The 22,892-nt window shown below is 41.8% G+C and overlaps 1 protein-coding gene across 1 annotated transcript in view; it reads left to right on the forward strand.

Annotated features, from left to right (window-relative positions):
* gfra2a (GDNF family receptor alpha 2a) overlaps positions 1–22,892 on the forward strand; it is a 45,386-nt gene that overhangs the window by 11,869 nt on the left and 10,625 nt on the right. Inside the window, exons 3-4 of the mRNA XM_030765970.1 lie at positions 6,054–6,140; positions 14,993–15,392. Coding sequence (XP_030621830.1) covers positions 6,054–6,140; positions 14,993–15,392 — 487 coding nt within the window. The remainder of the gene's footprint in view (positions 1–6,053; positions 6,141–14,992; positions 15,393–22,892) is intronic.

A 22,892-nucleotide genomic window follows, 5' to 3' on the forward strand; every position in this document is an offset into this window, starting at 1 on the left:
GCAGTTTAGTAACCCGTAGCAACACTTCCAGTAACCAAACTATAAAAAAAAAAAGAAGTGTCAACTTGAGTAAGTTCATGCATGAAGTTAGAGAGCATTATTATATAAATATTTTGTAATGATGACAGCTGCAAAGATGCTATACAAAAACTGGAATACTCTAGTATTGGAATACGCTAAAATGAAAGAGAGCCAGGCAAGAAACAAAATGAATAGTGGTCCTAGCAAAGTGATGTAGTGCTAACATCGTATTCTAGCCTGATTGAGTAGCTAACCATGCCAGATACATTCCAAGGTTTCTATCTGTTTTTTTTTTTGGGGGGGGGGGGGGTTTAGTAGCTGATAAAGTTTGATAGGTTTGGGAGCCATTTTTCATTTTGATACTTTGCACATAGCTTTTGCAGGGTGAACCGAAGTGCAAATTCTCATAAGTGAAGGTTGTCCTAAAAAGCTGGCCAGCTGCCACCATGTTACTGCACAAATGGTCACAACTCCATAATGAGTATCACGGTAATGCACGGCTACAACAACAGCAACAAAAAAAAAAAAAAAAAAATTATGACTACAGAGCAGCCTATCTGAATGCATTTTACAGAATGCCAAAAAAAAAGAAGAAAAGAAAAGAAGAATGTTTGCTTGACAAATGAAACTGATACAATATTTTAGCCATCTAAGTTGTGTTCTCCTACAGATAGTCCTCGGTCATCATGAAGTCCTAATTACATTTTTGCATTTATTTATTTTCTGGATGCTTTAATGCAAAGCAATTTCCAAGAAACTTCCTAATTTACAGCCAGGGTCAGTTCTGAGGTTGACAACTGGAATTCGAGTCGGCTACATTAGCCGGTCTAGTCTGTAGCCTGACATGGTCTGGGATAACCTCTATTGGACTTTGAGCAGTGAACTGAAGCGCGTTGTAAACTCATTTCCCCTGTTTATTTGGCATTGGGTTTCGATCCATGTTAAGATGAAATTGTATTGAATGGATTCGCTACGGCCTGGAGCGTAGCGGCTTGTTCAGCGCGGATCCCTCTCAGGTTACCGTTGACTCATTGTGCTATTTAGCTAGCTGGGGCTTGTTAGACACAATCATCTATTCTCAAACAGCATGTCCACCACTGTAATGTAGTGTATAAAGGATGTGGTGAGTGTGTCAAAGGAAAATGTCTTCCATTTAAGGAGACATTATGCATGCCTCTTGGAGTCATGCCCAGGTGCTGTTGTTGTTTTTGCTCCCTGTTTGTTAAATTGAGAAAGAGAGAGAGAGGGAGAGAGAGAGAGAGAGAGAGAGAGGGAGGGAGTGAGAGGAAGGCAGGAGGAAAGCATGCATACCTTTTGACAAAGGTCTTTAATTCGTTGAGACTATTCCAGTATACATACACCCACACATCCAGATGCAAACACAAATGTATACCCACCACACACACACACACACACACACACGCACACACATTTATTTACAGAGAGAGCAAAGGAGGAACAATATCACACTAATCTTTCTGCATTTCATACCATAAGCACCATAAAGCCCAGTGGTCTATGGCTTCGGGTCTGTTAGAGTCTCGAAGTCATGCATGATCTACGGATATGAGTCAAGTACAGCGTGACTGTTGAAATTACTCTGAAGACAAAATGTAGTCTAACTTTGGTAGTGAATGGAAGCAGTGTAAGGGAGACCAAGATCATTTTGATTCATTCCTATTCAGATTGGGTGGTCTGGTTTCATCTGTTGTTTGGCTCTTTTCACATAATTTGCTTCTCCTTGTCCTTAAGAGAAGCTGTCAGTTGGAATTAAACGGTAGTTGGTGCTTCACTTGAGAAATGCTTAAAAAAAAAAAAAATCCATTCCGCATTTCTTTTTCTCTCCTTCCAGTTGATAAGGTTTCTTTCAACAGAGTGTACGTTTTATCTTTTTGTTTGCTTGTTTGTTTGTTTGTTTGTTTTTTAAGCTTCCCTCCCACATTAGACTATGGTTATTGGTTATATGTTCATTTTACACTGAGAGTAGACTGTAATATAACAGAGACAGCATGGGAATGACTTTTTATTGCCTCGATGTTATTCCAAACATCTATCAAAGTCAGCACTTTTTTTTTTCCCAGAGTAAGAAATGTTTCTTTTTTCTTTTTTTTTTTTTTGCTTTCTTTTATTATTTATTTTTTATTTCTTCACCACCGCAGGACCTGACTCCTCCCTTTCATGTTACTTCTCTTTGTTCCGAGCCATGAAGTAGGTAAAAAATAAAAAAGGAACAAAAAGAAAGAAAAGACTCGCTGAGTCCTCCAGACGTCTTCAGTGGAGCCATGCAAGCCACGAATGTGAATTTATAATAACTTATCTGCTAAAGTGACAGTGTAGAAACGGAAGAGCAGATTGGAAAACTTGAATCTGCCCCGAACGTCTCTTTGAAACGGCAGGTGGAAAGCGACAAGAGAGGACAGAGTGTGGCTTTGAGAACTGCATTACCGAGCAACGGCGGTGGGGGGGTGGGGGTTGGGTTGGGGGGTGGAGAGAAAAAGAGCATTCTGCTTATTTCAGCTAAAGGTATTTTCAGATTGTCAGATTATCAAATGCGCGAACATGCTAGCTGGCGTGTGCCATGTTTCATGACGTCTCTCCCAGAAGCCTGCCCGAGAGGCACCGGTTTGATCCCTTTTCAAGGGTTTTGCGGACACCCCGTTCGTGCCGAATCCCGTTTGGAAGGAAGCGGTGGAGAGGGGGAACGGAGAGGATTGGAGAACAAAAGGAGCCAAAGTCGCTCGTTTTTTGTCGAGGTAGACAAGTCTTCAGATTTTAGCAGAACAGATCCTTACAAGCTGTACCGAGGGGGATTGCTTCTCAGTTACTATACAAAAGTAAGCAAAACATACTTAAGCAGGAAGCGTAGCCTATTGCATTTTGCACCTTTCAACTGAAACTGCATGTACAGGCATTGTTAAAGCACCAACCGCATAAATAAATAAATAAATATAAACCACGCTGACTGTCCTTTCATTTTTCATAGCATGTAATATAAAATATATCCAACACAAATTCAGTACATTCAGGTGGGGCTGCCAGAACTCTGTGTACTATGGAACCTGCTGATATTCCTGGACTTGTTCCATGCTCTGGTGAATAGCCGAAGCAGTGGAGTGTTTTATTTTTTTCTTTTTCCTTTTTTTTTTTTTTTTAAACTCAGAAACTGTCACCAAAGCAATGTAGTAATTGTGCTGGAGAATGCTGTCAGATTGCCTCAGTCTGGGCTCCAGTCACCTCTTCACTCTAAACATGGACATGCAGACAAAGAGAGACAGAAAAGAGGAGTGGAGTAGATAGAGAGAGAGAGAGAGAGAGAGAGAAAGAGAGAGCGAGAGAGAAGGACAGCGTGCGTATGTGTGTGTGTGTGTGTGTGTATGTGTGTGTGTAAGAGAGAGAGAGAGGGAGACAGACAGACAGACAGAAACTGAGAGAGAATGAATCAGACTCCCTGTAGACTCAGATAATAGGCTGTCTGCAAATGGCCATCAAAGCTCACGTCATGTTGTGATGATTGTCAGGAAAGTGAAGGGAGAGAGCGAGCGAAAGGTGGGGGACGTTGGGTCCAGATTGGTTCAGATCGAGATGCGAATGCACAGTGAGCAACGTGTGGTCCATAAAAGTCAATTAAAACTTGGTGCCCCATATGAGGTCACATTGCTTTCAATACACACATTATTGTCATTGTTGTTATTTGTTAAAAGTAAGGTAAACAAGCTGATCGGTTTTTGACGACGATAACTGGAAATAACGAAAGTCAAGCTACCGACCTTTCAAGCTAGTCGTTGGCGGCGTTTACATGTGCTGCGCTAACACCCCGCCACCCGCGCACACCCTCTGGATAGGGTATTTGACATCTTTGCCTTTTTTTGAGCTTGTACACAGACCACATGCAATAATCATCCACTCTAACACCTTCAATAGCTTCCTAGCTTCTCTGACTTTCCTCCAAAACATCAATTAGCTTTTTCAGCTAACTCCGAATATGTTACTAACTGCAGCCCATATCTAGAGCAGATCAGGTGAATCATGCATGTGGTCTTTTAGGTGTAAGGGTTAAGTTGTCTCGAGGGGATGATGGTCTGGTTGGATAACTCTGTCTGGTCTGAAGCCCAAAGTATGACTCAGGAAGACAAGCTCCCTTCCAGGAGTCAGAAATTTCGGTTTTGTCATGGAATGAAAGCTGACGTGCGGCTCGTTGTCAAAAGCCGACGGAAAAAAAAATCACCCACCTTTACCTGCGCGACCCGAGCTGACTTTTTCTCCCTCAGATGAGATTAGACATGCGGGTGGTAGGAGTGCCCTGTTTTAAACCCAAACGCCATGGTAACGGTCCTATCTGTGAGTCATGATAGGTGTGTTAGTGCACATTCACATATGCCACCTTTCATCACATCACAGGAGGAGTTTTTCCCCCCCAAGTCCGTGCTGGTAACAACCGATGACTCTCATTGACCCCTGTGATCCAAAGCGACAGAACAGGTCTGACAACAATAAAACGAACTTGACATAAGCTAAACAAATGCATGATGGGAATCCCTCAAGAGAAACAGCGGGTCCAATCCCAGCTTTGCTTAGGTGTAGATGATGGCTGTGTGTGCGTGTGTAAGTGTGTGTGTGTGTGTGTGTGTGTGTGTTACTTTTACAAACCCTGTTTCATCTTCTCTTTCTCAGTGTTAAGTGTTTGGGTGCTATCTGATTTTGAGAGAGAGGGAGAGAGAGCGAAAAAAAAAAAAAAAAATTCCGAAATCCCCCAAATTACGCCTCGCAGGAAAAGAGTCACATTTAGCTCGACTGCCGACTGTGTGCTTTTATTAAGCGTTTATCCTGTATACACATGCAGCACGCTCACCATGGCTTTTTTTTCTTTTCTTCTTCTTCTTTTTTTTTTTCGCAGTGTTTGCAGCTCCTGCATCATTTGTCCTGTTGGGGTTTTGGCTTGCCTTCCCACCGCAGCCAGATCTGGCCTCTGCTGTCTCTGTTAGGATCAAAATGCAAAAGCTATTACGCATTGGAAGGGGGAGGGGGGGGGTTGCGAATCGAACAGAATGGCTGTGAATTTTAAAGGCCGGATTAAGAGTCCTGAGAGAGAGAGAGCTGCAGAGGGGGGAAGCTACAGGCTGTCGAGTGCTAATTTGTAATTTTTTGACAAACACAACCCCCCCCCACACACACACACGCACGCACACGCACACCCCCCCCCCCCCCCCCAAACAGTATCTGTACTGCAGGTTTGCACTCTATCCACTTCTAAATTGCATTGCGCTAAGCACCAGGACCAAATGTTCTCAGTCAAGGAGGAGGAAACCGCCTGGCCGCAGATGAGAGATCGCCTCCAAACTTTGAAAGAAATGTATGAGAATATTTAACCAATATTCCTCCTCTGCAAGATCATCCATTTGCGTTCTAGGGAAAAAAAAAAAAAGCAGGTCACTTAATACCGTACCATCTTTCTCTTGGCATTCGAACTTTTCACGATTTGCAGGGTGTCTGTTCAATTTCACCATTTGCAGGGTGTCTGTTCAATTTCACCATTTGCAGGGTGTCTGTTCAATTTCACCATTTGCAGGGTGTCTGTTCACTTTCACCATTTGCAGGGTGTCTGTTCAATTCAATTCATAAGTAGTCTAATTCAGAAACTTTTTTCTGTATGCAATTTAGACTTCAAAAATTGCTTTGGGACTAATGGAAGTACTAGATGGCCAGCAATATTTTACTAGTATTACGTGGTTGAGTCTAGTGGACCTTGCATTCGTCCTTACTATGTTTTTACCATCAATCCATTGGGTTATTTTCCCAAGAATTCTGGACCTTGTACCTCTGAAAGCAGAGAGAACCTGAGAACTTCTGCCCAATCTTGATTACAGCTTGGTTCTCATGCGGCAGGTTACCGTAGCTTTATGTCAGTTCTTTATAACCAACTTCTTATTGAGCTCACACACCCACACACAGACATATATGTAACAATATATGTATCTATATGTCTCTCTCTCTCTCTCTCATCATTCATCCTAACAGTATCATTTTCTCCGCAGGTGAAGATTTCTACGAGGCGTCCCCGTACGAGCCAATGACGCCTGTTCGTCATTCTGATGCGTTCCGCCTGGCCTCCATCATCTCAGGTAAACAGCACTCTGTCACTCTATCTCTGCCTTTAATCTATTGTATTTCCCCGTCCTGAGCTGTTTAATGATCTTTTGTTTGTCTTTTTGATAAGCTGGCTACACACTAACAATTTTCAATACGCGAGCGTTTTTGTCCTCCGAGGCTCATCTAAAGTCGAGGTAGCTTGATCAGTCCGACGCAAACGGGCGGTGGGTGTGTGTGTGTGTGTGTGTGTGGGGGGGGGGGGGGGGGGTCTCCAATGGAACCGAAGCATTTGTTTGGCCCTGAAGCTTAAATCCAGCATAAGAATCCATCACAGAACTGGTAGCTTTAGATGAGTATTAACTCAAGAGCCATTTCCAGAGGTAAAGAGTGACTGGAAATAGGAGAGAGAGAGAGTCGTTTTTTTTTTTTAATTCAGCGTTGACAGAATAGCCAGAGGATGACAAAGGTGCTGTTGTGCCGGAGAGAAGCTGAACACAGCAGGGCTGCCAGATTTCTCTTCCTGCTCATCAGTTGCGTAACTCTGTTTAATTTTTTTTTCTCTTTTTTGGGGTGGGGGGGGGGGGGGGGGGTTATGTCTGAAGGCCTGCTGTGCGTCTCAAGTCGCGCCGACGGGTTGTATAATCCTACACTGCCTGCCTCTCAGCGAACAGTGAAGCTATGAAGTGAAATGTAATAAAATAAGGCGCCCCTCCATTGATTTGTTTGTTTGTTTATTTATTTATTTATTGGAATCAGATTTGGCGAGGTGGTAGCATCTGCCCAAAACCGACTGTGATAAAGCTGCCGTACTTCGATCTCAGGAAGCTTAAACGCAGATCTCCATTCATAGCTTGTTTTATAATCCTCAGATTAAAAGCAAAGCTTAGAAATAATGCCTAAATACACACATCATGCGTTTTAGTTTGGCTGGCACAAGTGCAGAGTTCTTTTCTGTGTTTGTGTGTGTGTGCGTGCGTGCGTGTGTGTGTGTGTGTGTGTTATGTACACATGTTTAAGCTTCATGGTGTTTTGTTCTGTGATCCGAGTTGGCAACATAATTACGTTCGTTGTCATTTTACAACTTGCTTTGGTCGTATCAAACATTATCCTTTTGGCTTCCTCATGTGATTCTATTTAATTCAGCAAGGTTTAATACATCTGTTCATTAAATTCTTAGCTTTCTTTGAGGGGGAAAAGAAAATTATTAACTAAAGCAGAAAGATAACGTTTTTGGCACTGCCTTGTTTAATTTTTTTTTTTTTTTTTTTTTTTAAGCAGAGAAACACAGGAGTCTAACAAGAGCACTCCATTAGGGCATTCCCTTATTGCTGACATATTGAGGTTAGAGCCAATGACCAGCTCACGCTAAGATGGTCTCTCAGGTGCAGCTGCTCATTCGGAAAGTAGCGCAGGCCTTATGAGCCAAGATCCAGGACTGTGGTCCCAGAACCATCTAATAATCATTCCCAAATGTGCTTAATTCAACGTCATGAAACGCAAAACAGGGATTCATCTTTCATAATGTCCAACTCAGACTTTACAAGATGACTGTAAGCACGTCTAAAGGGAATGCAAGACAGGAAGTCTGAAAGAAAAAAAGAAGCATTGTGAAGATATTGATGATGAATACCGTCTTTTATTTTTTCTTTCTCAGTTTCCATCGGCCTTGGGAGCCGCCCTCTCTTTCTCTCTGATTGAAAAGATTAATCTGAAAGTTGAAGTCGTTCAAGGAAAACAAGCCTTTCATGATGAGGGATTTTGATTTTGCTGAACTGAACTGTGTGACGAATGAAGAGAGAAAGTGATAACCAGAAAATTAAGAAAATACAAGACAAAGATTTCTTAAATTCACTCTTCCATATATTGACAGGGTTTAGCGGTACACAGAAAATTCACCACCATTTAAATGAGTTTCTAAGTGTCAGTTTGTATCGATTATATAGACTCTCTTTCAGTGCAAGTGTAAAAATTAACACTCATTAGGGTAAATGAAATTACAAAAGCGCAGCACCCATTGCGAGATATTGTAACACAGCACGTCTCAGTGGATGCCAAATAACTCTTAAAGAATTCCGTGCGACAAAAGGAATTTTTTACAGTCGAAATCATCGCCGACAAGCTTTCTATAGACGTTCCCGTACCTCTGAAATCTTTCTTTTTAATTCGTGGATTTTTTTTTTTTTTTGTCCCTCTCGTATTTGCTTTATACGCTTGTGTCTGCTGTCCTTCAGAAAGAACGAAAACCAATAGCTCATAGTTCAGACAGTGATAAATGTGTCCACTCAGAATTTGACAACAGTTTTACGACATGACATAAGCCTTCTTTCATGGGTCATGTCAGATGCCCATAAAGACTCCATTAATGGTTGACTCCTCCGCTTTGTTCATTTTCTTTTTTTTTTCTTTTCCCTCTCTGTCTTTTCTTTTTTTTTTTGTCTTTTTTTCCCCGACAAGTACTCTGAACGGAAAGGGACAAAATATCGAGATAGAGCTGCACATGAGCACATGAGAATCACGTAGTAACCTAGAAACAGAAGAATAAAAAAAAAAAATAAAATAAAACAACCAGAAAAAAAAAAAGTGAACACCAAAAAAGAAAGCAAATTACAGTCAATGTCAAACGTCGCGAAGGAAATCTTATATCATAGCAGTAGTTCTGCATTGTTCGAGTTCGACGGCATCTGGAGACAAGGATATGAAACGGATTTATGAAGGAATCTCTGCAGACCTGCTGGTATGCGGTCTCTTGCATCTGTAAAATAACACAGCTCATCTTTTGAATGGCTGATAGAGTAGAATAGAATAACGATGGCCTCGCTCATAAACATTCCTTACCCACGGCTCAGTCTCCGTAGAATCTGCTCTCTTAGTTACCCGCGGTGCAATCAGTTCATAAAACTCACTGAGATGAAAGTCCATGCTAATGGCATGAATCAGCTCTTGCTGTCACAGTATGCCAAGTAGGAAGTCTACATATATGTGGAAAAAGAAAAACAAAGAGAGAAAGAGAGAGAGAGAGAGAGAGAGAGTGTAAAGGCACATTCACAAGCAGCTTCCTCTCAGCCTTCCCTTCATGGAACCGTAAGCAGAAAAGTTAATGTCAACCATTAAAAAGAACCTTTATTGTCCTCCCTGGCCTATTTAGTTGTTTATGAATCATAATGTATGAATTTCAAAGCTCAGGTAATTGCTAACACTTGTCAGCTGTTGCCCACAGATGAGGAGGTAACGTCGTTACTCAAAGATATAAAGCTCTCTTAACCCCTGCAGAACAAATAAAGAACAGAGGGAGGCTTTAATATTCACGCTTCAAGGTTTTGAGAAGTTTCCAGAGTTCCGGTGTGCGTAAAGACAGTTTTAATACATTCTGCACGCAAAGGGGGCGAATCAAATCTCAGCTCTCAAATATATGTCTCCGATGAATTTACCAAGTGGACATGTAACCGCAGCTGTCCGAAAACACGCGGCATTAAACTTATCTCTTCAGTTAGGGCATCTTGCAGACTTTGGGGCTTCAACTTAACAATGTGAGTTTTCTCTCTGAGCTGCAGTAAATTCTTCTTCTCTTTTCTCTAAGGAGAGAGAATACAGGACATAGAGATGACAGTGTGAATTTTATGAGAGCTTTCAGGGTCTTGCAACATTCTCTCCAAGATACTGTTGGGATTTTCTAAGAACCGGTTAAAATAATGGCTTCAACCCACACCCCTCATGTTTTCTGTCTTTCTCTCTCTCGCTCTCTCTCTCTCTCTCTTTCTCTCTCTCCAGTGGAAGAAAAAGTAACACAAGTTGTACTGCAGAGACAAGCTCAGATCTAGACTGGTTCTGTCATCCTTCACCATTCCACCCTGCCACAATGATGTCGTTTTCTGCGTGTTGCTCTTACATTAAACTAATTGCAACTTACAGATACAGAGGCCATTATTTCCATGCTGCCACTCTGTACTATAATGAATCCATGTTTTCATGGTAACATTCTAATGAGCAGGGAAACTTAGCCTGGTCAGCAATATTCAAACAAGGCCATTTTATATCCACATACAATTCTTAAAGAAACGGAGCTTCGATGGATCGTGAATGTTGTATAAGGTCTCGTTGGAAGAGCGAAGTTCATTGTAAGTCATTTCTCCTGATACGCATTTTTTTTTCTATAATTACAAGCATATGTGAAAAGATCATTGACCTTACCCACTCTTTGTCATGGAGCGGCAGACTTTCTCTTCACATCAACAAATTAAGGCACCATTTAATCACTTACTCAAAATTACACAGCCCTCTCAACTTCTCACCCTCTCTCTCTTTCTCTCTCTATCTCTGTCTGTTCTCTCTCTCTCTCTCTCACCGTGTGTCTTTGAGATAATTGGTGATAGAATGTAAAGAAAGGTGTGATGGCTGTGGGCTAAAGAATCTCTAACAAGTGCAGACAACCCAACCCCCCCCCTCCCCACCCCCACCCCCCGAGCTGATTACATCTAAACTTTGGCAACTCTCCTAATCACGGCCAACAGTATCACTGTCAGAAAGCTGGATTCAGCCCGGAGTTCCCTTATTTGACTCTTATGAATTAAACACACAGTTATTATAGATGATACTGCGATTTAATTTCAGCATCTGACTCAGTATCCAAATCCAAAAATCAGACTTAGACTAATTTCTTTTCCGCCGTTTTTTCCACTGTCCTTAAGCCAAGAATCAGCGACACAGTAATTGAATTCTGTGTTAGTTTTGCAGGTGGAGGGGGGGGGGTGGAGGGGGGGGGGTTGCAGTGTGGGTCTAAGAATTTGCTATTACCTGGGAATCATGGTTTATTGGAGGATTAAAAACATCCGAATCAATTTATTTCACAGCCTTTCATCTAATCGTTGGCTCGGACGCAGAGTCTCCCACGACGCACTGCATGATGTCATATGACACCATGTTGACACAAACAGCTTGTATTAACACTGAGTGACCGCTACACAACAGATTGATATCGCCTCTGGTACACCCCTCAGGCAATGCTAAATTTAAACTTGTATAAATTATTGTTTATGTTGCTGTTAGCACTACTGTTTTTGCCACTGATATTGCTGACGTTCTGCAAAACAGTTTTAATATTCATTATTTAGTATCACGATTTAATATTTAATAGATTGTTACTCCGTGCTTGTTTTTGCTTGTTTTGACACTATCCAAGTGAGTAAGACTATTACCCTGCTGTTTGGTTATATTGTACGCGTGTTTGAACGATTTAAACTTCTGACCCAAAGAGAATGTTCCTTTTTACTGAAGGCAGACATTTCATTTTCTCCCTGGAAAAACAAGAAGTGATTGTAGCATTATCAGACGGTCCACTGACATCCAGTTTGCCTTTTAATGTTCTTACCCTGGTAAAGATGGGGTCATTTACACGGCGTTGTGCGCCCCCCCCCCCCCCCCCCCCCCCACCCCGTACCAGTTACTTTACATTCATTTGTTTACAGCTCTGCTTTAGTTTTAGGCATTGCAGAGTTCAGACACGGTCCAATCCGGCCTCTATTTAGCCAAAAAAAGATCTCCACCATGCCCTGTCGTTCTCTCTAGCTCTCACGGACAGATAAACCTCTTTTAGCTCATGCTTCTTTTTTTTTTTTAAACTTTTTATCCTTTATTGTCTTTTTTTTTTTCGCTCTGGACCAGTGGTGACCTAAATTAGTAGCTACAGATGGCCAAGGGAGAGAGAGAACCAAACATCCATCATTCTCTCTCTCTCTCTCTCTCTCTCTCTCTCTCTTTTTTCTTTTGAAGTAAGATTCAGAAAACTTGATACAATGTGTCCCTTCAATCAAAACTTTAAAGAATCCTTACATTGTGTGTGGTCTTTAAACTGTATACGACATCAATAAGCTGCTTTTGTTAGCCAGCTCATGTCTTTGACAGCCTTAAAATTACACATAAGAGGATTAGAGAACCACCGAAAATGATTATTATTCTAATATTCCCCCAGAGCAATGTGATTGTGAAACAAACTATTCATATTTTTAACTGACTAGTGCATACGTGTACGTGCTTAATCTTTAAGCTCAGTATTTACAGAGTTTGTCTTTGTGTAAATGCTGAGTGCGAAGTCTGCGCTATACCTTGTCTTGACCTCCAGACGACAGCCGGGTGTTTTATGCACATCCTCGCCAGGCAATTTCATAGCTCATTTCAGGCTCCTGCCGGCTTTCTTTCGGAAAACAGCGTCTGAAAGAGTTTTCACTGATAGACACAGGCAGACAAACAATGATTGCATTATATTTAGTGAAAGAAAAACGGCGCACAGAATCTGTTGTTCAAGACAGACGTTGGTTACAGCAGTTATGAGTCGCTATCGCTGGGTTTCGTCGTTTTCAGTAGAAGAGCTTTTAAAGGTTTAGGTTCAGCTCTGGTAAACTGTACCATTTATAGACATTGCTTGGTAAGTAATGGCCAATAGGATTACTATACAAACGCTACACATTGCTCCCATGTAAGCAAAACGGAAACTTGACTCAAAACCCTTTAGCCACTGTGTTATGCTCGCAAATCCATTTGTCATTCACTGTGATTATGTTTTGAAAATTGATCAGCATAATCAATGGGTTTTCCACGTTGCAGTCCGCAGAGACAGAAATTCTAATTAAACCTTCAGTCCAAAGAACACACAGAGAAGGAAAGAGAGAGAGTGAAAGAAGGAAAGAGAGAGAGAGAGAGAGAGAGAGAGAGAGAGGGAATCAATGAAAGGGGCTCTGAGGTGCCATTTTTACAGAGAGGTGGGCCACGTTTACTGGCACGCTGCTTCAAAGGTCAGCGAGGGTATGCACAGCAGCAGGGCCCTAAGAAAACCAGTTAAGCAATTAAGAAAAAGACAGAAAGAGAGGTAGACAGGGAGAGAGAGAAGGGTGTGTGTGTATATGAGAGAAAGAGAGAGAGAGAGAGACTGAGAGAAGGGTGTGTGTGTATGGAGGGGGCTGCACAGATGTTCTGGGAGATGATAGCCCTGTGGAGAGCAAGGGGAAGTGTGTGTGTGTCTGTGTGTGTGTGTGTGTGTGAGAGAGAGAGAGTTTGAATGTCTGGATGTGGATGTGTGGGTGCATGTGTGTGTGTGTGTGTGTGTGTCAGAGTGTTTGCAGTTCCTGACAGGGGTTTGTGATGGGATTTGTCTGGTGTATAGTAGGATTTGTATAAATGACTTTTACTGACAATGTGATATGTATCTTGTCTCCCTGATTGTGTGACTGAATTTAAATAATTTACCATATGTTAGCATAAGCGGTTTTATACTAGAAAGCTAGAATTACTCTATTCATGTATGTGTAAGATTGTTAATGTCATTACGTCTGGAAACAGCAGAGTTTTGTCAAATAAAGGTTTTACACGCATATGTAGGTTCCTACTGGAAGGTCTAGGTGGGAATTGTTTTTTCGTATCTTTGTTTGTTTGTTTGTTTCATTATTGCCAATGCTGTTCAACCCATTGGAGCAGGTTTGACGTTTAGATAATTACTAGTTTATTCATTAGTAATGATAAGCCATGCTGAGCGAATTTCGGTCTGGTCCCCACAGGGGGTTGTTTTTTCCCCTTCAAAATCCCTTATAAACCATCTGTTCTCGAAGCTAAACCAACACCCAGAGGCTTTTATTAGTTTCCCTCTCCATATTTCTCATTCTCACTGCCTTAATATGGAAGCTTTAGTCAAGGCTAGTGATGCCATCAGGCTAAAAGATCATTGCTGACCTTCAAATGTATTAAAAGCCATAGAACTACTTCCAACCAATTCAATAAGCCCCCTCAACTTTTAAACTAATCATTATGACATACACTAAACTTGAATATTTTCTCTGTCTCACTTTGCCCCCTCTTTTTTATTTAACCCCCCTTCTCTCTCTCTCTCTCTCTCTCTCTCTCTCTCTCTCCCCCTCTCAGTCTTGCTCTCCCCTCATTCTCTATCTTATTTTTTGTTTAACTCTGTTAAGAAATGGAAAACTGACTGCCATGTTAAGCAAGGCTGACTCTTTAAGGTAAATGCTGGAGGAGTGACTGGTTTGAATTATTCGACAGTGTCTGTTGAACGCTAACACAATTCAATAAGCTAACACAATTCAATAAGCTAACACAATTCAATCATTCCAGCTGGTTAGGCTGAAGAACACTGAGCGTTTGGCTAAAGCACAGCAGGTTCCCTTTTCTTCTTTGTGACTGATACACAGCATCTTTTCTGATTTTGAGAAAACATCAAAAGGCATTAGCCGTAAACAAACGCTAACGGAGGCACGCCAGCGTACGTTGGCAGATGTTCGCTCGTGTTTTCCCTTGCTTCGGCGCAGCTATGGTGCGGAGTTTTCGAGACGTTTTAGCATAATTGTACGTAACTTGACAGCTAGTGTCAACTTCTCGCAGTCACAAAGCCTCACCCTCACATTTCACCATAAATCTTCTGCTGAGAGCTTGTGGTGTTGAAAGGTCAGACAGAAATTTTGAGTAAGCGGTTTTTACACAGAAACACAGCCACTGCAAGGTCATCACAGGCAAAAGGCTAAGCTGAGGTAAACGAAGGAAAGTATTTTTATTCACCTTTGCTATTTTTGCCATGTTTGTTCCCTTTTTTTGGTTTTGTTTTGTTTTGTTTTCCACAGAAAAGATTACTATGCAAGAATAACTCAGTAAGTATGGGATTTTTAATGTTCTAGCACCTCTCTCCACCCTCCAGGTAGAGATTAAATCAATTTCAACCACAACCTTCTTCCTTGTTTCTAAGTTTTCATTTTGCTTTATTTTGAAATGGCTTCACTTACAATACTTTTGTTGGCAAAAAGTCAAACTACAGCTGTTCTTACAGTCACTATCCATCTCTCCCTCTCTCTTTCTCTTCCTCTCTCTCTCTCTCTCTCTCTCTCGGTCTCAGGCATAAACTCCGGCACCGGAAAAGGACAGCCCCACTGCACTGACCCCAGTCACCCCTGTAACCCCTGCCTGGACGCCACTAAGGCCTGTAACCTTAACGACACCTGTAAGCGCCAGCGCTCCGCCTACATCTCCACCTGCAACAGGCCTCCGAACCAGCAGCAGCAGCCGCAGCAGCAGCAGGAGAGCTGCAACCGCAAGCGCTGCCACAAGGCTCTGAGGCTGTTCTTCGAGCGCGTGCAGACCCAGTACAGCTACGGCCTGCTCTTCTGCTCCTGCAGGGACCAGGCGTGCGCCGAGAGGAGACGTCAGACCATCGTGCCGTCCTGTTCGTATCAGGACAAGAGCAAGCCCAACTGCCTGCAGCTACGCAAGACATGCCGCCTGGACCCTCTCTGCAGGTAGGGTGTGTGTGTGTGTGTGTGTATATATATATATATACCTAACATAATCACTCATTTTACAGTAAACATAATTTGTCTCTGATGTTCTATGCTACACTGAACTCTGTTTCTGCTGTCTGAACTGCTCTTCTTCTCCAAACTGTATTATTCTAGAGCTTTGAGATTTTGCCAGGAAAGTAATTGCAGACACTCAGAGGAGGGTCATCATTAGGAACAGAGGGAAGGTAGCTTGCTTAATTGCGAGGATCGAGTCCAATTAGCCCCTGGAACAGAGCATTAGCAGATCGTTTTTGGGTTGGTTTTTTTTGTTTTGTTTTTCCCCTTTCATTCTTTTTTTTTTTTTAATTTTTAACCGTGTTCCAATTTGATTTAAGTGGTGGCCATCTGATCAACGCCTTCTTCCTTACGACATGAGTCATGTGATTGGCTCATTTTTATGTGCAGTGAAAAAAACCCCAAAAAAACCCCAACAACAAACCGTAAAAAGCATCTGGTTTGACCATAAAGTCTCTTACTATGAGGCTTCACATTAAGCTTCGCTATTGGTTCTTTCTCGGACATTTAACATCTTATTGTGGATTTTGTAGACGGTAAAACGTCTCTTATCTTTATTGTACTTGCTGTTGCGAAGAGATCTCAGGAGACAGGAGAACGGCAATAGCAGTCAGTATTGTAATTTAGGCTAATTAAAAATATTACATCTTTCTCCCAGACATGTATGTCCTCCAGGATGGTTCAGCCAGTTAGATGAACACAGTTCTCATTGTACCATATTCACATGTTGAAATAATGCAATTAATGGCATGGATGCATGCAATCTATACTTGTAATAAGACAAGCAGTCAAGCATTGAAAGACTACAGTCTTTCATCATTGTCAGCATTAGATAAACAGAGCAAAAACACTCAGAGAAAACAGAGAGAGAGAGAGAGAGAGAGAGAAAGATGCCTACCACTGTGTCTGTGTGTGTGTGTGTGTGTGTGTGTGTGTGTGTGCGTGCGCGCGTGCACACACGTGAGAGAGAGAGACACGTACACAATGGGGTTGAACCAAGGTCAACATAGAGTTCATTCTGAAGGTGGTTCACCCATCTCTGTGGATTTGTCTGTGATAAACTAATGGACAGAACTTTGTAAATCCTCCAGCACTGAGAGTTAGATTAAACACAGGGAACAAAGAGTTGTTCAGCTCATGCATCCCAGTCTATTTCCTGTATATGCCAATCTGTCTCCCGTCATTTAAATCCTGAAAAGTATTTTCATTTGGGGTATATGCTACAGAAATATGAAAGGCAATCAGTGTTTTCTGTTGAAAGAACACAGAAATGCGTCAAATTTTCTGAACCCTCCTCGTTACCTCATTAAGCGCTGTCTCTTTTTTTTTCTCAGCGCTTTGTCTGTGATAGCTGTGTGAAGAAAAATACATGTTTACTCTTTTTGATGAGTGTGAATGTGTGTGTGCATGGCAGCTAAGGTGGGGGTGGGGGGGGGTGAGACAGAGAGACAGCACCAATTTCCACATTTCTGCTGATTGTCTCACATAGGCACCCAGGGATTACAGAATTATGATCAGATTTACACACACAAACTCTATATGCCCAGCACTGAGTGTGTGTGAAGGTGAGAGAGAGAGAGAGAGAGAGAGAATGAGAGTGTCTGTGTGTGTGTGTGTGTGTGTGTGTGTGTGTGTGTGTGTGTGTGTGCGTCGTTCAGAGACGGAGTGTATGTGTGTGTGTGTGTGTATGTGTGTGTATAAATGTGTGTGTGTGTGTGTGTGTGTGTTTGTGCGCGCGGCACGTGCGTGCATTTGTGTCGCGTGCGTAGTGTGTGTGTGTATGTATGTGTGTGTATAAATGTGTGTGTGTGTGTGTTTGTGCGCGCGGCGCATGCGTGCATTTGTGTTGCGTGCGTAGTGTGTGTGTGTATGTGTGTGTGTGTGTTGTGCGATCGTGTGTAGTACTCAGGGCTGAAACCAATGCGTTCCAGGATCCCTCCTGAGGAATAGCTAGTAATTTCAGTTATGGTTTTTTATATGAGAGCCACTTAATGATCATAACCTATATGCTTCAGTGCTTTGACTTTGTTAAGGTGACGGATAATACGGAGTCTTCACCATCTCTCTCGTCAGGACTTGAGACCACTCAGAGAGCTTGGTAATAAGGCAACAGTCGCTATCTATCTTCTGTAGTGCTCTTCCTTACACTTCCTGTTAGACTAAACTGCAATAGCAATGGCCTGATATCATCTCTCCTTCTGCGTGAAGGATTACTGCAGTAAGGAATTGGATTGTGTGTGTGTGTGTGTGCTGCGTGATTGGTGATTGGTTGGCTAATGACAGTGCTGGTCTTGTTTTAGTTCTGATCTATTTTAAGCTGTGAACTAAACAGACCCACTGACTGTCGCCCCACAAGCTCCTTTCTCTCTGTCTGGGATGTTCTCAATGCCAATTCAATCTCATTATCCCCTCCTGCGAAATTTTCAGCGGAGGTCAACGGTTCAGTGTCCCTGCAGGTATGTACACACACACGCGCACGCGCGCGCGCACACACGCAGAGTTTAAATTCAGATAACACGTAACCTTGAAGGATTTGCAAACCGTCTGACCTGTTTATGTCGAGGAAAAGACGTTTTTTAATTATCATTGCTGTTGTTTGGTCAATCCTGATCCTTTGTTTTTGATTTCATCATGTAACAGTATAATTGCTCAAAATCTCATGGTTTTAAGCGGTCCCTTTGGCAACTTTTTAAAGGACAAATTTCATGATGAATCTGGTAGATGGCCATTCATGCGCATATCAAAAACAAGTCCGCTACACGCGTTTGCATTAAGTATATTCTGATGCGTAATATTACAAAGTGATAAAACGGTAGCGTAAGTATGGAACATCGCCAGCTATTTGTATGCAGAGCTTGACATAATGGAGTCTTACCAGAGTAACCAATAAGCATTTAGTTAAAAAAAAAAAAAATCCAAAAATGCTTTATCCAAGATCATAAAACCCAAATGGATCTAAAGAGATTTCACATGTTTGCCCTATTTAAGTTAGAACGCCAAGGTAATAAATATATATGTAGTCAAGTAATATTATATCAGCGTTGATCATAACTCAATTCCCGGTCATGTCAGACTACATTCTCATAATGCAGCTAACCGAAGCTGCAGCTCTCTCCCTGTCGATGCTATGATTGTAAGGTGCAAGATTCTGTCAGGATCCATTTGAATCTGTCTTTGATCTTGACGTGCTATGAGATTGCAATTCCGTCAAAAATCCGTCTGTGCAGCAAACAGAAAAACAGAATCCATCAAAACTGAGCTCTGACAATATTAAACTTCCTATCTTCTCTCTTAGACAGGCTTTTCCTTTGGAAAAAAAAACAAAACAAAAAAAACCATCAGCATCGAGCACCAAGAATCTGTTCAAGCGGTTCCTTGGAGCTGAATGAGAGTGTAATGTCTTCTTTAGTGGCCAGCCAAGTAAAGAATACTAGCTTCCTCCCCACATTATTCAAATCTTCATGTTCCAAACATTACCCAGTAGGATCTTTGGCCTATTAAAACTGCTATCTAAGAGATCAATAACTTTAATTTTGTGCTCTTCTACACTCTTATCCTAATTCATCCTGGCGTCCGTCCTAATCCAGAGTTATCAGCAGATCAGACACCAGACATCAGTCTTGTGGCGCTGCACCTCCAGTCTCTTTACTTTAGCTCTCTGTGGATTCTCGCTGGCTTTTTCCTTGGCAAGTTCTAAAGCTCTAACTGCCCTGAGGCTTTGATTTACTAAGACCTGTGTACCCTCTTTGTTGGGACAGTGTGTAGAGGGTTTAAATCAAGGATGTTTAAAGGAAAGAAGAGAGAAAAAAAAAAATGCGTACCGTTGAAAGTCCTGAGGGGAACTGGAGGACAGCCAATCGAAAAGAACATCAGGGCACCGGTGCCAAACATGCAAACCCGGCACGACAAACAAACCGGTTCCACTCTATGCCTGAGCGGTCAGAGCAAACCGGTTCGGAGCAAATCGATCCAGCCTCGTTGGGCACAAGGGTCAAAGCTCTTGTCGCAGCTGTGCGGATGTGACAGCCCCTGGGCTCCCGGGGGTTGGGGGGGGGGGGTATGACGTAATTACGGAACAGAACAACCCCAAATAAATGCCGCTCCACGACATCAGCGGTTAGTTTATTCGTGGTTTGGGGAGACGCCATGGGAATTCATTTGTAGGTTCAGCGAGAGAATCAGCTGTTCTCCCGGTTGACTTAACGTCTCTTTTCTCCACTCAGTAACAGAGGATCTTGTCTTTCAAAATGTCAGTGCGTGTGGTTTTGTGTGTTTGTGTGTGTGTGTGTGTGTGTGTTTAAGAGAGACAGATACAGTGACAACAGTTGAGGTAATTAAACCACCCAGTGTGATTCACTGATATAACCAGCTACATCTGCAACTGTCAGGAAAAGAACAAGATATAAGAGGGAAAAAAACAGCTTTGTATAACACTGAACAGATTGTTTGTGACAGAAAAAAGAGAGGAAATGAATACGATATGAAAATGAAAGCAGTTATCTCTTCAAATAACATACTAACATAGTGCAACACAACACTATAACGCAACCCAGTATGGCAGAAGGAGGCCTGCAAATAATAACAGAATTGACAGTTTGCAACCTGAAAGGCCTATTAGCTTTTAAACCAGGCTAGTGAAGTTCACCCTTGTTGATATATATATATATATATATATATAACCCCATTTGCCTACATGTTGTTAAACTGTCTAGGTGATTTTCTTCTGGTATGTTATTTCTGTGGATCAATATTTAACAATATTATTTGTTGGTTACAGTGTTGATTTTGATTTTCAGTAAATGTTTTAGAATGAAGGAAAACATTTTCAGCGGGAGTATGAATCACTCAGAAAAACCTGTGCCGACAAATTACAGGGCTTTATTTTTGACCAAAAATAACCATACGACCAAAAAAAAAAACCAAAAATGTGTTTAGGAATGCACTGTTAACACATCTACAGACATGAAAGCCATGAAGCAAATCTCAGTGAAGAAATACAAAAAACCCCCTCAAAATCCAAGCAATTCACAAAGAAAAAAGAATTGTATGAGTTACAGACAAATGCTGAAGTGACAGTCAAGATAGGCCTAACTTTCTGCAGAGATTAGTGAAGTGCTATGTCATCATATACCTCAAAAGGGATGACAGTTCCCTTAAAATAAAGTGTTTTACATTTTCAGCAAACAGATGGGTTAACATTACTTCTTCAGTAAGCATTACGAATGCTGCAGTCAGATATCATCACAAATGTACAGATATTTAAAGAAATGTTGGAGCTGTCCACTTGAATATTCATCTAATCGAACGACTAAACCGACAGGATGGAGAGAAGAAACAATAAGTTACATTCAGAGAAAAATTCTTCAAATCCATCTTCTAAAAGTAAAAAGTTTCAGCGCGAACTTTACTTCGCACTGCCAGTGGGGTGTCTGGGGGGGGGGGGGGGGGGGGGGGGGGGGGGGGGTGCAAGAGCATGCTCTCTGAGACACGGGTCTAGGTTAACAATGGGTGAAATAGACTTGTATTTGAAAAATGAAAGGGTTCTCTTGATGCTACGTCAAAGGACAAAAGGCAGACAGGGCTTTTAAACTGTCAAATGACCTTGACAAACAAAAAGCCCTAACGAGCTCCAGACAAAGACAGAATTGAAAATGGCCAGTGTTGCTACCCAATTTGACTTTTATGATTACGTCTTAGTGTATAAGTCTTGTCTTCGGAGAACAACTACCGTCTGTTCAGTTTTTGATGACTCAATAAGACCCACACCATACACAGAAAAATACAGTGAAGTAGACAATTTGGAAAAAAAATGTCAATCAATTTTAGCCAAAAACGTCGAACTTTTACGAATAACAGTGAAAACTACGCATTTCACAGAGATCACGCCTATCATGCCAGTATAATACGTTTACTGATTAATAATACAGTTTAACAGTAATGCAGATTATTACGGAAGATTCCTGGTCTTTTGGACCCTGATTAAAAGAGGCAGCAAATCAAAACTGTAGCTTTTAGTGGATGGCAGAACAATAGCTTTTACTTTGCGTTAACTAACGCATTTTGACGACTTCGTTTTCTCTCAACCTTCAGTCTGAGAGAAGAAAAACTGCATTTAAGGTGATCATCTGAAAGTATTAAAGTTGTCTGACAGAAAGCCATTAATTTCCTATTATAGCTGAAGAGAATTGGATAGCCACTTTGCAGCACGCACACACACACACACACACACACACAGTGACCAAATGACGGTGTTTTACGTGTCAGGATTGATTTTCAAAATGAAAGAGAACATTCTGGTGGCCTTTTAGAAAAGAGAGTCTATAATGGCTATAAGTGCCCCTATGAGAGAGACAGGTTGTAATTTGAACAGCCAGGGGGAGGGAACAGGTATAATAGAGGCCCCATACAGAGAGGGGTAATGTGTCTTATCGTGATGCCAGAGCGGTTTTTGCCAAAACACTCCCCAACAACCTTTTCTGAACTTCAAGTGAACAGTAAATTACAGCAGTTATACTGTCCTCATCTGAAAAACCTAAATGCATTTGAGCTCTTTTTCTTCTTTGGCTCTCTCTCTCTCTCTCTCTCTCTCTCTCTCTTTCACTCTCACCCTCTCGCCTTCTCTCTCTCTTTCTTTCTCTCTTTCTTTCGTTCTTCTAAAGGAGACATAATAATGTTCATTGAAGCAGGTATGAGAAGTCACATATGACAAAGATCTATGAGTCAGCTCTGTCACCCAATTAATAGGTGTTTGATTCATGTGGCTGGGAGGGAAGGAAGTGGAGGGGGCGTTGGGGGGGGGGGGGGGGGGGCGGGGGGTGAGCTATGATCCAATTAGCCTGACACACAGTTTAGACCAAAGAATTGAAGGTTACTTTTATAAGACGGAATCTGAGCAATTTCCCATTGGAAGTCTCTTTTTTTTTTTTTTTTTTTTTTAATTGGCGAGTGGTTTGGTCATCACAAAACAGCACAAATGAACTACTGGTCAAGTGAATTATTAGGTAACTTGACTGGATGTGTTTGTGGTTGCCTTGACAACACCTTACAAATGAGTCACAGGTGTGTTCTTCGCGGATTTTGCGGATGCAGGAACGCCTGCCTACTTTTAACTAGTTTTCTAGTCAACCTTTATCGCTTTCATGCGGTAGAATGCATGGTCAAAATCAACAAACAGAATGAACGAGATTGAAGCATGCCAAACCATACCATACCATACCAAACCAAACCAACCCAAACCAAATCAAACCATAACACACCACACTAAACCAAACCAAACCAACCCAAACCAAATCAAACCATAACACACCACACTAAACCAAACCAAACCAACCCAAACCAAATCAAACCATAACACACCACACTGAACCAAACCAAATCAAACCGTAACACACCACACTAAACCAAACCAAACCAACCCAAACCAAATCAAACCATAACACACCA

Source organism: Chanos chanos, chromosome 1, assembly GCF_902362185.1.
Source record: "Chanos chanos chromosome 1, fChaCha1.1, whole genome shotgun sequence".
NCBI lineage: Eukaryota > Metazoa > Chordata > Actinopteri > Gonorynchiformes > Chanidae > Chanos > Chanos chanos.